Genomic DNA, 15042 nt, shown 5'->3' on the forward strand with positions numbered 1-15042 from the left:
CAGCAGGGTTCCCCGCGCCCCTCCCCGCGCCCCCAGCTCCCTGCAGCGTTAGCATCACCCGGAGCTAATGCGAAATGCAGAGTTTCAGGCCTGAGTCCAGAACTGCTGAGTCAGAACCCGAGCTTTCGGATGCCGGGATGGACGCACAGCAAGTTTGAGAAGCACCTCAGCGCTCGGACTCAGAGCCCGGGGCGCCTCTGGATGACAGCCGGGGCCACACGGGAAAGGTGAGGGAGCCACTAGGGCCAACCCAGGACACAGGAGGGCAGTCAAGAGCCGGTGCAGCTGCCCAGCAAGAGACGGCCAGCGCCCCTACAGGGCCGAGGGGTAAGGGGCAGAGGGTAGTGGACAGATTTCATGGCCAAGGGACAGGCTCAGCAGGCTGTGGTCTGAAGCCACTGGGGGGGGGGGGTGCAGCCCCGAACCTCCAGAGCCCGGCCCAGGACAGCTCAGCGGGCGGGGCGGGCTGGCCCCAGAGGCAGGGCGGAGGGAGCAGTATCGGGGGTGTGGGAACCCGGCCTCTCAGAAACGGGGTTCCTCTGCGTCTGCACGTTGCCTGATGCAGAATGTGAGCCGACTGGTTTCCCGTGCGCCTCCCGTGGGCGCCCCTGCAGCCGGCACCCATGGCACGCCCCACTCACCCCTCCATCCCAACCAGCAGGCTTCCGAGTTCTTGGGGGGAAACGCAGCAGCCTTATCCTTAGCCAGGACACGTCCTGTTAGGGAAATCTGACAGTAACAGTCCCCCCCGCCCCCCAACCTCAGCAGCAGAGAGTGGCTGAGAACGTCCACGGAGCATTGTCTGTGGGAGCCCACCTGTTTCCAGCCCAGAGCAGAGTCCCTCTGACCCGAAGGACCGGCTGAGGGTTCCCCAGCAACACCCGCCATCCGAGCAACGAGCACAGAGCAGTGGAGGGCGTGGAAGGCAGGGCAGTCCGCCGTCTCTCGGTGCTAAATATGCAGCTACTGGGGGATGTGGGTCAGTTTCCCCAGTGCCCACACTGAGTGGAGTGAGTTCCGCACGAACAGCCGTGGGCATATGCTCTCGCACACAGGGCGGGGGCCAGCTGAGCTGGGCTGGGCAGCTGCTGACGGATGGGACGTCTGCCCTGTGGGGAGAGACTCAGTGCCACCCTCCTTCCATGTGGGGGCTGGGGGCAGGGTGGGGGGTGTGCAGCGGGCGGGGGGGGGAGGTGTGCAATCTGCTCCTTAACACACCCACCGCCCTCCCCTCTCCAGGTGCTGAGGGACCCCCTGCCCTCGGCCCCCTGCTCTGCCCAGCACCCGGGGACCGGCCGGCAGGCCTCCCTCCTGCTTGTGCTGCCGTGGAAACAAGCGCTGCGTGTGATGAAAACACGGCCAGGCAAGCCCAGCCCCAGGCAGTTGCTCTCCTCCACCTGTGGGGACTCCAACGGTGAGCAGGGGTGTTCGCCTTGGGGGGCTTGGCGGCGCCTGAGGACCAATGGCCACGACACGGCCAACACCTGATGGGGCTCAGGGTGCTCAGGCGCTCGCGGGGACCACGCCTCGGAGAGGAAGGGGCAGCAAACCTAGGCACGAGGCAGGTGTAACACGGTGCAGCTCGGCCATGGCCAGGCTCTCGGGGCTCCGCTTCTCCTCCATGACAAGGACAGCACTTCAGCGGGAAAAGATAGAGGCGCCCCACCGCTTCCGCCCGTCACCATGATCTACTTACATCTGTGCTCACACCCCTCCACCCCCCCATGATCTACTTACATCTGTGCTTACACACCTCCACCCCCCCCATGATCTACTTACATCTGTGCTCACACCCCTCCACCCCCCCATGATCTACTTACATCTGTGCTTACACACCTCCACCCCCCCATGATCTACTTACATCTGTGCTCACACCCCTCCACCCCCCCATGATCTACTTACATCTGTGCTTACACCCCTCCACCCCCCCATGATCTACTTACATCTGTGCTCACACCCCTCCACCCCCCCATGATCTACTTACATCTGTGCTTACACACCTCCACACCCCCCATGATCTACTTACATCTGTGCTTACACACCTCCACCCCCCCCATGATCTACTTACATCTGTGCTCACACCCCTCAACCCCCCCATGATCTACTTACATCTGTGCTTACACACCTCCACCCCCCCATGATCTACTTACATCTGTGCTCACACCCCTCCACCCCCCCATGATCTACTTACATCTGTGCTTACACCCCTCCACACCCCCCATGATTTACTTACATCTGTGCTTACACCCCTCCACATCCCCCCATGATCTACTTACATCTGTGCTTACACCCCTCCACACCCCCCATGATCTACTTACATCTGTGCTTACACCCCTCCAACCCCACCCATGATCTACTTACATCTCTGCTTACACCCCTCCACCCCCCCCATGATCTACTTACATCTGTGCTTACACCCCTCCACACCCCCCATGATCTACTTACATCTGTGCTCACACACCTCCACACCCCCATGATCTACTTACATCTGTGCTTACACACCTCCACACCCCCATGATCTACTTACATCTGTGCTTACACACCTCCACACCCCCATGATCTACTTACATCTGTGCTTACACCCCTCCACCCCCCCCATGATCTACTTACATCTGTGCTTACACCCCTCCACACCCCCCATGATTTACTTACATCTGTGCTTACACCCCTCCACATCCCCCCATGATCTACTTACATCTGTGCTTACACCCCTCCACACCCCCCATCATCTACTTACATCTGTGCTTACACCCCTCCACACCCCCCATCATCTACTTACATCTGTGCTTACACACCTCCACACCCCCCATGATCTACTTACATCTGTGCTCACACACCTCCACACCCCCATGATCTACTTACATCTGTGCTTACACACCTCCACACCCCCATGATCTACTTACATCTGTGCTTACACCCCTCCACCCCCCCATGATCTACTTACATCTGTGCTCACACACCTCCACACCCCCATGATCTACTTACATCTGTGCTTACACACCTCCACACCCCCATGATCTACTTACATCTGTGCTTACACCCCTCCACACCCCCCATGATCTACTTACATCTGTGCTTACACCCCTCCACCCCCACCCATGATCTACTTACATCTCTGCTTACACCCCTCCACCCCCCCCATGATCTACTTACATCTGTGCTTACACCCCTCCACACCCCCCATGATCTACTTACATCTGTGCTCACACACCTCCACACCCCCATGATCTACTTACATCTGTGCTTACACACCTCCACACCCCCATGATCTACTTACATCTGTGCTTACACACCTCCACACCCCCATGATCTACTTACATCTGTGCTTACACACCTCCACACCCCCATGATCTACTTACATCTGTGCTTACACCCCTCCACCCCCCCCCATGATCTACTTACATCTGTGCTTACACCCCTCCACACCCCCCATGATTTACTTACATCTGTGCTTACACCCCTCCACATCCCCCCATGATCTACTTACATCTGTGCTTACACCCCTCCACACCCCCCATCATCTACTTACATCTGTGCTTACACCCCTCCACACCCCCCATCATCTACTTACATCTGTGCTTACACACCTCCACACCCCCCATGATCTACTTACATCTGTGCTCACACACCTCCACACCCCCATGATCTACTTACATCTGTGCTTACACACCTCCACACCCCCATGATCTACTTACATCTGTGCTTACACCCCTCCACCCCCCATGATCTACTTACATCTGTGCTCACACACCTCCACACCCCCATGATCTACTTACATCTGTGCTTACACACCTCCACACCCCCATGATCTACTTACATCTGTGCTCACACACCTCCACACCCCCATGATCTACTTACATCTGTGCTCACACACCTCCACACCACCATGATCTACTTACATCTGTGCTTACACACCTCCACCCCCCCATGATCTACTTACATCTGTGCTTACACCCCCCCACCCCCCCATGATCTACTTACATCTGTGCTCACACACCTCCACACCCCCATGATCTACTTACATCTGTGCTTACACCCCTCCACCCCCCCCCATGATCTACTTACATCTATGCTTACACCCCTCCACACCCCCCATGATTTACTTACATCTGTGCTTACACCCCTCCACATCCCCCCATGATCTACTTACATCTGTGCTTACACACCTCCACACCCCCCACCATGATCTACTTACATCTGTGCTTACACCCCTCCACACCCCCATGATCTACTTACATCTGTGCTTACACCCCTCCACACCCCCATGATCTACTTACATCTGTGCTTACACACCTCCACCCCCCCCCATGATCTACTTACATCTGTGCTTACACCCCTCCACACCCCCATGATCTACTTACATCTGTGCTTACACACCTCCACCCCCCCCATGATCTACTTACATCTGTGCTTACACCCCTCCACCCCCCCCATGATCTACTTACATCTGTGCTTACACACCTCCACCCCCCCCCATGATCTACTTACATCTGTGCTTACACACCCACACATCCCCCCTCCCCGCACCCCCACTATGATGGAAGGGATTCCCTATTGGTGGCTGATCTCTGGACTCAACAGTGGGTTTTACCCTCCCCCTCCCAGGGGCAGCCTCCTGTCTTTTCTGCATATTTTCCCTTCTCTTCCCCCCCGCCCCCCCTACAGGCCCCAGGACCATTCCATGGGCATAGCATGATGCTGTGGTATCTCCAATCTCCCGTCTTAAAAATCTGCACCACCAGCAAACAGGAGCACACCTCTCACCCTCCCATCTTTCTCAGCACCATCCTTCCATCTAAGGTCCTTCACAGGAAAACTTCAAACAAAAGAAAAAATAGGAGCTGTCTTCCCTCTCCCACTCCCCTCCGGTTCCGCCTCTGCCTGCTCCACCAGGCTCTGGGCTCCCTGCTCTGCGGACACTAGCATTGCGAGTCCAGCAGCCATTCCTGTCCCCACCCATCCCCCCTCCCGCCAGCATGGGAGGTAACTGCCCCCTCTGCCTCTTCCTGAGCACTTTCAGCCCTGGCTTCAGGGAGCTCACCCCTGGTTTCCCACCCTTCTCCTGGCAGGCAGGCCTCACTCCCTGTCGCGGCTCCTCCGGTAACTTTGCTCACACACCAAGGGCACCAGGGCTCTGTTGGGGCCACCTTGGTGCCTGCCCAGGCTTCAGGTCCCCGCTGACGGCCCTTGCCCACCCGAGGCGTGGTGAGGAGGACGTGAGCACCTGTGCAGAGTGCGGCCTGTTGCCCACAGCAAATCCAGTCTCTGTGGCCGAGCGGGCGATGCACAGACCTTCCCAGGGACCTCACGAGCCTGCCGCGTGTCTGTGCCGGCTTTCCCCTGCCTTCCTCCTGAAGCAGAGCAGCTGGTCCTACCAAAGCTAGGGTCCTTAACGATCTGGGGTTCCCAGCGTCGCCGAGAGCAGCCACATGTCATTTTTTTTAAAAATTATTATTAGTTAAGGTATTACAAATGTGTCCTCATCCCCCCCATTAACCCCCAACCTCCCCCTCCCACCCCCCACCCCGCACACTCATGCTCCCATCCCCCTGTTGTCCATGTCCATTGGTTTGGCTTATATACATGTATACAAGTCCTTCGGTTGATCTCTTCCACATGTCATTTTTGAGGAGCCATACCCCGGACCACAAGTCTGTGCAGGGCTCGGAGCCCCTCCGGGACAAAGACAATCCTTAGGAGCCCAGGCCACTCGCCTGAAGCTCAGCAGCACCACTGCCACCCAGCTGCCACCCAGCAGCCACCCAGCTGCCACCCAGCAGCCACCCAGCTGCCACCCAGCAGCCACCCAGCTGCCACCCAGCAGCCACCCAGCAGCCACCCAGCCACTACCCAGCGACACGTTTTGTCAGCAAGTTCATGGCCAAAGGCAGACGAGAGCGTCCGCAGCCCGAGGCCGAGGCTGTTCTAGAGCCAGGCAGCCTGGCTCTGGTCCTGTCCGAGCCCGACAGGGATCAAACTGCTGGCGTGCTCCGAAGTCCTCATCTGTGAAATGGGACAGAGGCCGCATTTGGCTCGGAGAGTTGAAAGGTGACATGGGTCATCGGTGTAAAATGCTAAGAACAGTGCCTGGCCTGCAGCAACACTCCACACCTCTTAGTCCTTCACAGTATTCCAAGGAACCTAATAATTGAGAGTGGGACTAAACTATGTAACTGCCAAACGCCAAATATACTTACTTAAAAACAGACCGTATTTTGGAGCTGAGAGGGTGAGGGCGTGTGGTAGCTGGGCCTGCCGGGAGGGGTGGGATGAGCGCAGGACAGCAGGGCCACTTGGGCTGGATCAGCGCTTCCCACCGGGGCCTCTGGGCTCAGGCTGTGCCCCCCGGGGGGCGGGGGGGCTACTGAGAGGCAGGTAGTGAAAGCAGCCAGCACACAAGGGCCTGGCGGGAGAGGGCGCCTCCTTCCTCCTTCTGTCCTGGCTGGAGAGAAGGTCTGAGGCAGAGACCACGGCCTTGGGGGCGCAGGTTTGGTCTGGGGGGTGGAGGGCCACCATCGCGCTGTAGGTGAGCGGGCACTGCCCCAACAGGGCACCATGAAGGTTAGGAACCGGGAGGGGCCCAGCCGGCGTGGCTCAGGGACACTAGTTGCTCTAGGAACCAGAAGGTCAGGGTTTGGTTCCGGGTCAGGGCACGTGCCCGGTTTGTGAGCGCGATCCCCAGTGTGGGGCGTGCAGGAGGCAGCCAATCAATGATCCTCTCTCATCATTGACGTTTCTCTGCCTCTCTGAAATCAATAAAAAAGTATTTTTTAAAAAAAAGAGAATTGGGAAGTATTTATGGATTAATACTTATATTTAAAGAACTCCTGTAGCTCAATAACAAACAAACAAGCAACCCGATTTTTAAAATGGGCAAAGGACGTAGGCTTTCTCCCAAGAAGACACACAGATGGCCCGTGAGCACAGAAAGGACACTCAGCTTTACTGTCACCACGAAAATGCATCCAAACCACCATGAGACACCAGCGTGCACCCATCAGGAGGGCCGTTACAGATAAACAAAACGCAGAACCAACAAGGATACGTGAGGATGTGGAGAAACGAACCCTAGCGCACTGCTGGTGTAAGATGTGGAAAACGGCACGGAGTTCCTCAGAAAGAGTGAGAGCAGAATCACTGTGGGATCCAATGACTGCTTCTAGATGGCTGCCCCAAAGGACCGGAGCAGGGGCTGAGCCGGCGCTGGCACTCCCATGGTCACAGCAGCGTTGGTCACCAGAGCCAGAGGGCGGGAACCACCCAGTGTCCATCAACGGTGAACGGATCAACAAAACGTGGTGTATACACACAGTGGGATATTATTCAGCCTCATGAGAGGAAAGGCTGGCACCTCCTACAACACAGAGGGACCTTGAGGATGCTGTGCTGAGGGAAGTAAGCCAGGCACCGGAGGACACAGGCTGGACCCATTTGTGTGTGGCACCTGGAGAAGGAAGTCAGCATGTTGGAGACGGAGTAGCCTGTGGCCGCCAGGGCTGAGGGAGGGAGGGAGGAGGAGGGAGGATTGAGGAGGGAGGAGGGAGGAGGGAGGAGGGAGGAGTTAGGAGGGAGGATTGAGGAGGGAGGAGGGAGGAGGGAGGAGGGAGGAGGGAGGAGGGATGGAGAGAGGAGGGAGGATTTAGGAGGGAGGAGTGAGGAGGGAGGAGGGAGGACTTAGGAGTGAGGAGGGAAGAGGGAAGAGGGAGGAGGAAGGATTGAGGAGGGAGGAGGGAGGACTTAGGAGGAGGGAGGAGTTAGGAGGGAGGATTGAGGAGGGAGGAGGGAGGAGTTAGGAGGAGGGAGGAGTTAGGAGGGAGGAGTTAGGAGGGAGGAGTTAGGAGTGAGGATTGAGGAGTTAGGAGGGAGGAGGGATGGAGGTCCCAGTTCTGCAAGGAGAAGGGAGCGCTGAGGACGGATGCCCTGGTGGCTCACAACAGTGTGGACACACTAAATGTCACTTAAAGTGATTAAGGTGGTAAATATTATGTGTATTTTACTGTATATTTTTTAAGAAAATTTTAAAAAAACTAGTGTTTGTATCAGCTTCATTACAGAGGGATTTTGTTTAAAAAATTCAGGTATTTGTTCAAGCAAGACTTGTTTAATGAACACCGACTCGATTCCAAGTGCTGTGTTCGCGCTGAGAGAGGGAAAAGGAAAGGTACTAGAGAGAGAGGGGACGAGGAGGGTGAGAACAGACAAGATGAGGGTCTCGACACTGAAAGAAACAGGCAGAGGGACATGGAGCCTCAGCAGAGATGTGCACGGGGCTCGCGCGTTACAGGAAGAAGCCAAACATCACAGCAAACCCAAGATGGACGGGGCCGAGGGGAGACCGGCTAACACACACAGGCTAAGAAAGTGAGGACAGCCCGGTGGTGTGGCTCAGTGGTTGAGCGTTGACCTATGAACCAAGAGGTCACTGGCTTGATTCCAGGTCAGGGCACATGCCCAGGATGTGGGCTCAATCCCCAGTCGGGGGCGTGCAGAAGGCAGCTGATCAATGATTCTGTCATCATTGGTGTTTCTCTCTCTCCCTCTCCCTTCCTCTCTGAAATCAATAAAAAAAGAAAAAAGAAAACAATTTTAAAGAGAAATTGAGGGTTGATTAACACCAACAGAAAGGGAAAGCTTTAAAAGGACAGGGTAGGACAGGGTAGAGGACAGGGCACAGGCAAGGCCGCTGCTCTTGGAGACCAGTTCTAAGCCAGGGAGAGAACAGACGGGATTGACGGAAACAGCAGAATTCGGCCCAGCACCGAACCACCCACTACAGCGCATCTCCTGAAAGGGGGTTTTCTAGACTATGCGTCTTTTTTTTTTTTTTTTAGACTGGGCTTCTTATTCCCTCTTGTGGATTCCTTCTCCACACCCAGCAGGGCTGCAACCGGGCCGTGCAGGACGCATTAGAGGAGGCAGGGAGGAGGGGGTCGGGGAGCAGGGGGACCGGAGGGGGAGGCAGCGTCCCTCGGGGCCCAGGGCCACGCCTGCTGCCCCAATGCCACGCCCGACCTGAAAACAGACGCTCCACTCCCGTGAAATGCAGAAATATTTATTTTGGTTTCCTTCATTGTTTTTGGAAATTCTGTTTTGGTTTATAAAACATAGAAATAGCCAACACTTAAAGCAAACATTCGAAACCCCCATGTGACGAGTTACTGACGCTTGGTGCAGTGAGGAACATACACTCGGGTTAGGCCACGGAGCATCACACGACGAGGACGTGAGTGCCACCCCCGTGCTGTGCGCCACGCGTGCTCACGCCCAGAAGCGACTGCTTCAAGTGCACGATGACAACGTACTCCCGTGCCCGTGGCAGAGGCCTGCGGGATGTGAAATGCTGCTCATTTCCCAATTAACTGAAAGGAGTCCCGGGAGGCGTGGCTCCCGGGAAGCCAGTGCCGGCCTTCCACCCCGAGAATCTGGCTTTTGCCGAATCATTTCACAGGAGCCAGGAAGCGTGATGGCAGGAGAGCGAGTTTATTACCGTCCATTCCCATTCGTGCCCACGCCTATCCACTCCCTCATCGCCTCGGAGACACGCCTTGCCTGAGAGTTTACTCTGGGGAAAAGCCAGTGAAGCACAACGTGAACTTCTGATACGAAAACCACGTTAAAAACCCGTGGGCCGTCACAAACAGAGGGACGTGCAGTGGGGATGACGTGGACAGTTGCTGAGGCGTCACAGTTGAGCGTGGTCTTGCCAGGTGAGTCTTTCCTTCTTGAAATGCTTGTCCTCACTGTTGAGTGTAAGGCAGGTTTTCTCACAACCCCGGGGACAGAGGGCGGGCGGGCCGGAGAGGAGCCCGAGAGCACGCTGCTCCGTGGGCGCCGGGAGCGGCCACGTCCGGGACTCGGTGTCAACACTGTCCGGAGTCTGTCTGTCTTGGGCTTCGCTGGGAACCGTCTGCGCCAACAGGACCAACAGAGTCGGGAGGAAGAGCAGGTGTTCCAGAAGCCTTCATCCGAGGGGCGTGAGCGTGGGGGGGGGGCAGGGGAGGTGACAGGGATAAAACAATCTCTGGTCCACGCGTGACAGTCCCAGCCGGACGCTGTTGGTGAGGGACAGGTTCCTTCCAGTGCACAGACTCTCCCGGGCAGCGGGCGGCTGCAGGGTTTGCAGCAAGCAGCAGACATTCAGAAAGAGCAAGTCCGCGTCCCTTGGTTAGGAAAACAGGGGGACAAGTTCCACATCCGCCTCCGGACCCAGGGAATCGCGAATAACCTAGCACACGTAAAGTCTCCCTTGACAACTGTTAAGGCTCGTTTTGGAAATGGTGTGTCACCACACGGGGACAGGGTCTGCCACGCCCGGCGACCGCAGGGCAGCGTCCCGCTTCCTCTAATGTTCCTATGACAAGAACCCGACGCACAAGTCACACACGGCGCCCTTCCCTATGCTCTGTAGTCAAATCGCCAACGTGAAGGCCACCGGAGGAGGAGATGGCGGAGCTACGTGGTTTCTCCGAGCGCTCCTCCTCCCTTAAACCTTGATGGTGGAATACAGTTCGTCTATCTGTGACCTGAAATAATTCCGAAGTTCTGGCCTTTTCGCCTTCATCGTCGGGGTCAGGAGGCCGTTTTCGATAGAGAACAGTTCAGGGTGGAGAGCGAGGCCCTTGACCTACAAATCAGCAAGGAGGAGGGGCAGGTGGAACCCCAGTCCCAAGCACGTCGGCCCCAGGGGATAGGCCCTGATGCTGGTGCCAACCAACCTCTCACCAAGGGAAGGGCGGCATGCTGAGGCAGAGGTCAGGACTGCTCCCTGACCTCCAGGAAGAGAATCTCGCCCTCCCCCCCGCCCCCCTCCCCATTAGAGAAACCCCTCCCTGCCAACCACCCCACTGCCCTCCTCATGCACGTCCTGAGGTCATCTCACCCCCCTGTGACCTACAAGAACGGAGGCACTTTCCAGGGAGTCTCACCTGCTCGAATGGCTTCAGGCCAGACTCCTTCCCCAGCCGCACCAAATCCTCCAGGATGGCTTTCTTGACGTCCTAAAGAGACAGGAGAATGAGACGCAGGCCTGCAGCCTGGGAGGGGTGGGGGTGGGGGGTTGTGGGGGAGGCCCTGCAGCCTGGGGGGTGGGGGGTTGTGGGGGAAGCCCTGCAGCCTGGGGAAGGCCCTGCGCGCACTGCACACTGGGCTGGAGGCTGGAGGCCGGCGCCCTTACCTTGCTGCGGCACAGCTCCTCGAAGGACCCTGCCAGGCCTCGCTTTCCCGCCCAGCGGCCCAGCGTCTCCACATCGGGGACCACAATCGCAACGAGAAAGGCCTTTAATACAGAAGGGGGGGGGGGGTTACTACCTGGCCTGACCCGCAAGTTCTAGCATCGCAGACCCCGGGGAACTGGCGCAGGCTGCAGGCCCTCTGCAGACCCTCCCGCCAGCCCGGCCCTGGCCAGGGCAGAGCTTGGGCTCTAAGTCCACGGCATCAGGAATTTCACAACCATGTCCTCCGAGAACCACTGGCGATCAAGATCTAACAAGACCCTGCTTTTTATTTACTTTTGGGTGTACCTTTCAAAAATAAAACAGGGTCAAGTCGGCAAAAAGGTGGCAGAGAGCAGGTAAATAAATAAATAACAAGTGACAGGCATGGTACGATTCCAGGTCAAAGAGAAACAGGCGCTTTCTTTTAGGAGAAAACATTCTTCTAAAGCTCAAGTTTATAACATGATTAACCTTCAGGAAACTAGGTCCCCTTCTCTCCCTTGTCGCCATCTGTCCAACGTGTAGACGTTTCGCTACAATACTGACCTTGGTTTCCAACTGTAAGTGCATGCTGGCTCACAGCCACCGTTTGTTCACAGAGGATGTGGGAGGCATATCGTAAGTAAGTTGGGTTTAATAAGTTTGAAAACGCTAAACTTTTGTAAAATCCATGTCAGTATTTCCCTCCGAATTAAGCTGGGAGCGTATTTTTACCCACTCCCTAGCCTAGGAGCTTTTATCCGCCTCCCCTGGTCCTCTGGGTGAGATAACCATGTGGAAAGTAAAGAGAAGAAACTTTCTGAGGAAGAACCCCGACGGCAAAGACCACCAATGCATCCGCAACATCCCAGCGGGTCAGGCCAGAGAGCTGCCCCACCATCGCACTGGGGCCTGAGACAGGCCTCGCCACGCCCGCGTCAGAGCGCACAGCTCGGAAGGCACCTACCTGCAGGCTCTCTCCGTGGACAAACACCTGCGCCACAGGCTCGCTCCGCAGGTAGATGTTCTCGATCTTTTCGGGGGCTATGTATTCTCCTTGTGCCAGCTTAAATATGTGCTTCTTCCTGTCGATGATCTTCAGGGCCCCGTTCTGTCCAGCGGAAAGGAGGGCTGTGAGTGGCCAGGCTGGCCGCCCCGGGATCACACCCTGCACAGGGCACTTTGTGCGCCCTCGTTCCATCCTCACCACGCCCGGCAGGGTCAGTCATATCCCGTTTCACAGAGAGGGAAACTGAGGCTCAGAGAGACTCAGAACTGTCCCAAAGCCACTGAGCCAAGCGGGGAGAGAGGCGCGACCCGGCCGAGCCCATGCGCACCCCCCTTCGCCCCTCACCAGCTCTGGCAGCGCTCAAGGGGCTGCTGTCAGGGGGGCCAGCTCCGTGCAGCCTCCTACCCGAACCAGGGACACAGCCGGCTCCCCTCCCCCTCCCACAGTGCTGGCACAGAGTGAGGCTCAGCAATGCTTCCTACACGACGGGTTTATCCCTGCCCCCGGGCTCCCGGCCCTTCGGGAAGCATTGGTCACCTGCCCACCTAACACTGTGGCACCCTGGAGTCTCTGGCCAGACCAGCCCAATGCCAGCAGTGCCCACCGACTGTCACCCCTCCCCACCCGGGGCCACTGCGGGGAACTTCCAGGATCTCTCTCCACCCCTGTCCTCCGCTTTCAACAAGGGCCAGTGCCAGGCTGAGAACCGATGCTTAATCCCTCTTGAACCCGGGAAGAGGGACTTAATTTATTCCTAAAGAGCGTGGGTATCTGAAATCTGAATTACTTAGGGAGGCATTTTTCAAATCAATACAAATGTCATAGTGTTAAGCATCTTGGATCTGTAAGAATCAAACAATACACCATAAAAATGACATTAGCCATTTCAGTGTTTGCAGTTAAACCGGTTAATGACTTTGAAAAGCAGTGGCTGTTACTGCAGCTGCAAAACTGGCCAAATCTCTGGGGGCCACGTCGGCCAAACCTCCCGCTCCTCAGCGGCGTCTGGAATTCCTCTACAGTCAATGGCCCTGAGACCAAGTAGAAAGGAGGCGGTCTGAGCTGGGAAATGCCTGTCCTATTTTTAAGAGGATGAACCCAAGAACCCCCGGTGTTCAGATCCTGCCCTTGTCCCTGGCAGCCCACCACGGACACCTGTTCACCTGCAGCCTCAGGCAGGCACAGCACTGCCCGTAAAAAGCTACAGGCTCTCTGCATTTCAAACAGGAAGCAGCAACCAGAACTGATGGCAGCCACCAACATGAAACCTTCCGCTCAGTTCCCGTGAGAATCCTGCACCGCTTGCTAAGGGACAGGCTTGCCCCCCGCCCCCCGCCCACCCCCCCACTCGCCCAGGACAAAGGGAAAGGCAGCGCCAGGGGCACGGCACGGGGCGTGCTCTTCCCTCCGGGGCAGGGAACGGGAGGGTCCGACCCGTACCGGTAACCACTTCCCGATGTCCCCTGTGTGCAGCCAGCCGTCTTTGTCCAGCGCTTCCGCTGTTTTCGCCGGGTCCTTCAGGTAGCCTTGAAATACGTTTGGCCCTTTCACACACACCTGAGGGGGAGGACGGGGGGTGGGAGATGGAGGTCAGGAGGGACACACCCCAGAATAAGGGGAGCAGGTGCGGGTGACGGCCTGCGGAGGTGTGTCGGGAAGCTGTTCAGAGAGGAGGTCCCAGGAGTCCTCACCACAGGAGGAGACATTCCTTGTAGGGTTTGGTGTCTCTGCGGTGAGGCTGTGGACTAACTTGCTGCGGCCATTTCAGCACAGGCAGGCAGGCCCTGGGGCCGCACACCTCAGACCTGCCCGCCTGCGTGTCAGCCACACTCAATCCCTGGGAAGGTGACCTGTCGGTGGCATTCACAGGGGCTTCTCCAGAGAGAACCGGGGTGAGTGTGAGTGAGTGAGTGAGTGTGTGTGTGTGCATGCGTGTGTGTGCGTGCACACGCGTGTCCCGACCTTTAGCAAGAAGCCCTGGATTCCAGGACCTGAGGGTGCTGGGCGGCGCCTCCAGGGCCCCACTTCCCTGTCTCAGGAGCCTCAGCTGCTGTCCAGTTGCAGGGCTGATGCTGCTCTGGGCTCCGCTCAAAGCTGCTGGAGACCCCGAGGGAACGAGATCCCTCTAAAGTAATCAGCCCCCCGACCCCCCAGCCCAGCGGCAGCGCACTCACAGGCAGGTGTCCAGGGCAATGAGGCGGGAGCTGTGCCAGGGCTCAGGCCACCGGAGCCTTTGCGAGCTCTTGGGCCCCCATCCCTAGCATGTCTGGCCGAAGGAGGCATTGGTGGCCCCTCCCACTCCCCCCCCCCCGCCCCCGGGAGTTAAACATAAATGGACTTTCAGAAAGAGGCTCGTCAGACGAGGATCACCAGGGAAATCACGCTCAGTGGCGCCGAGGCCCTGGTGGCACCGAGCGGGGCGGGGCGCCGCACTGGTCAGCCGGCTTTACAGGCAACGGCAAGGAGGGTGAAGGACGACGGCCCTCGCTCACCTCGCCCTCGCCCTTGGCAGCCAGGTAGTTCATCTCTTCCACATCGACGAGCTTTATCAGATTGCACGGCATGGGGGCACCGACGTGGCCTGTGTGTGCAGTGAAAGAACGGTTAGTCCTGGGGTGGACTAGCTCCGGCCCAATCACTTTATGACCAGTCGGCCTGCTCACAAGAACCGCTGGCACGCACTCGCTTGCTGCGTTACAGCCAGTCTCCCCGGACAAATCAGTTTAGGGAGTTTACTCCTAAAAGAGAGGCCGTTTGAAAGGTTCACGTCTCCAGGAACCTGTCCCAGGTTTGATGCGCTAAACTCCTTTCAAAGTGCGAACAATTTGGATGCTGCTCTTC

General features: G+C 57.3%; 1 protein-coding gene across 2 annotated transcripts in view; it reads right to left on the reverse strand.

Moving 5' to 3' along the window:
* Positions 1–9033: 9033 nt before the first annotated feature.
* ACSL1 (acyl-CoA synthetase long chain family member 1) overlaps positions 9034–15042 on the reverse strand; it is a 57479-nt gene continuing 51470 nt past the window's right edge. Inside the window, exons 16-21 of one of the 2 annotated variants that reach the window (XM_081084084.1) lie at positions 14694–14782; positions 13642–13758; positions 12160–12303; positions 11174–11275; positions 10926–10997; positions 9034–10624 (exon numbers count right to left, since the gene is read on the reverse strand). In XM_081084084.1, coding sequence (XP_080940210.1) covers positions 10484–10624; positions 10926–10997; positions 11174–11275; positions 12160–12303; positions 13642–13758; positions 14694–14782 — 665 coding nt within the window. In that variant the 3' untranslated portion in view covers positions 9034–10483. The remainder of the gene's footprint in view (positions 10625–10925; positions 10998–11173; positions 11276–12159; positions 12304–13641; positions 13759–14693; positions 14783–15042) is intronic. The other variant, XM_081084085.1, reaches the window with a different exon arrangement.

Source organism: Myotis nattereri (genome assembly GCF_964212035.1).
Source record: "Myotis nattereri genome assembly, chromosome: 2".
NCBI classification, from domain to species: domain Eukaryota; kingdom Metazoa; phylum Chordata; class Mammalia; order Chiroptera; family Vespertilionidae; genus Myotis; species Myotis nattereri.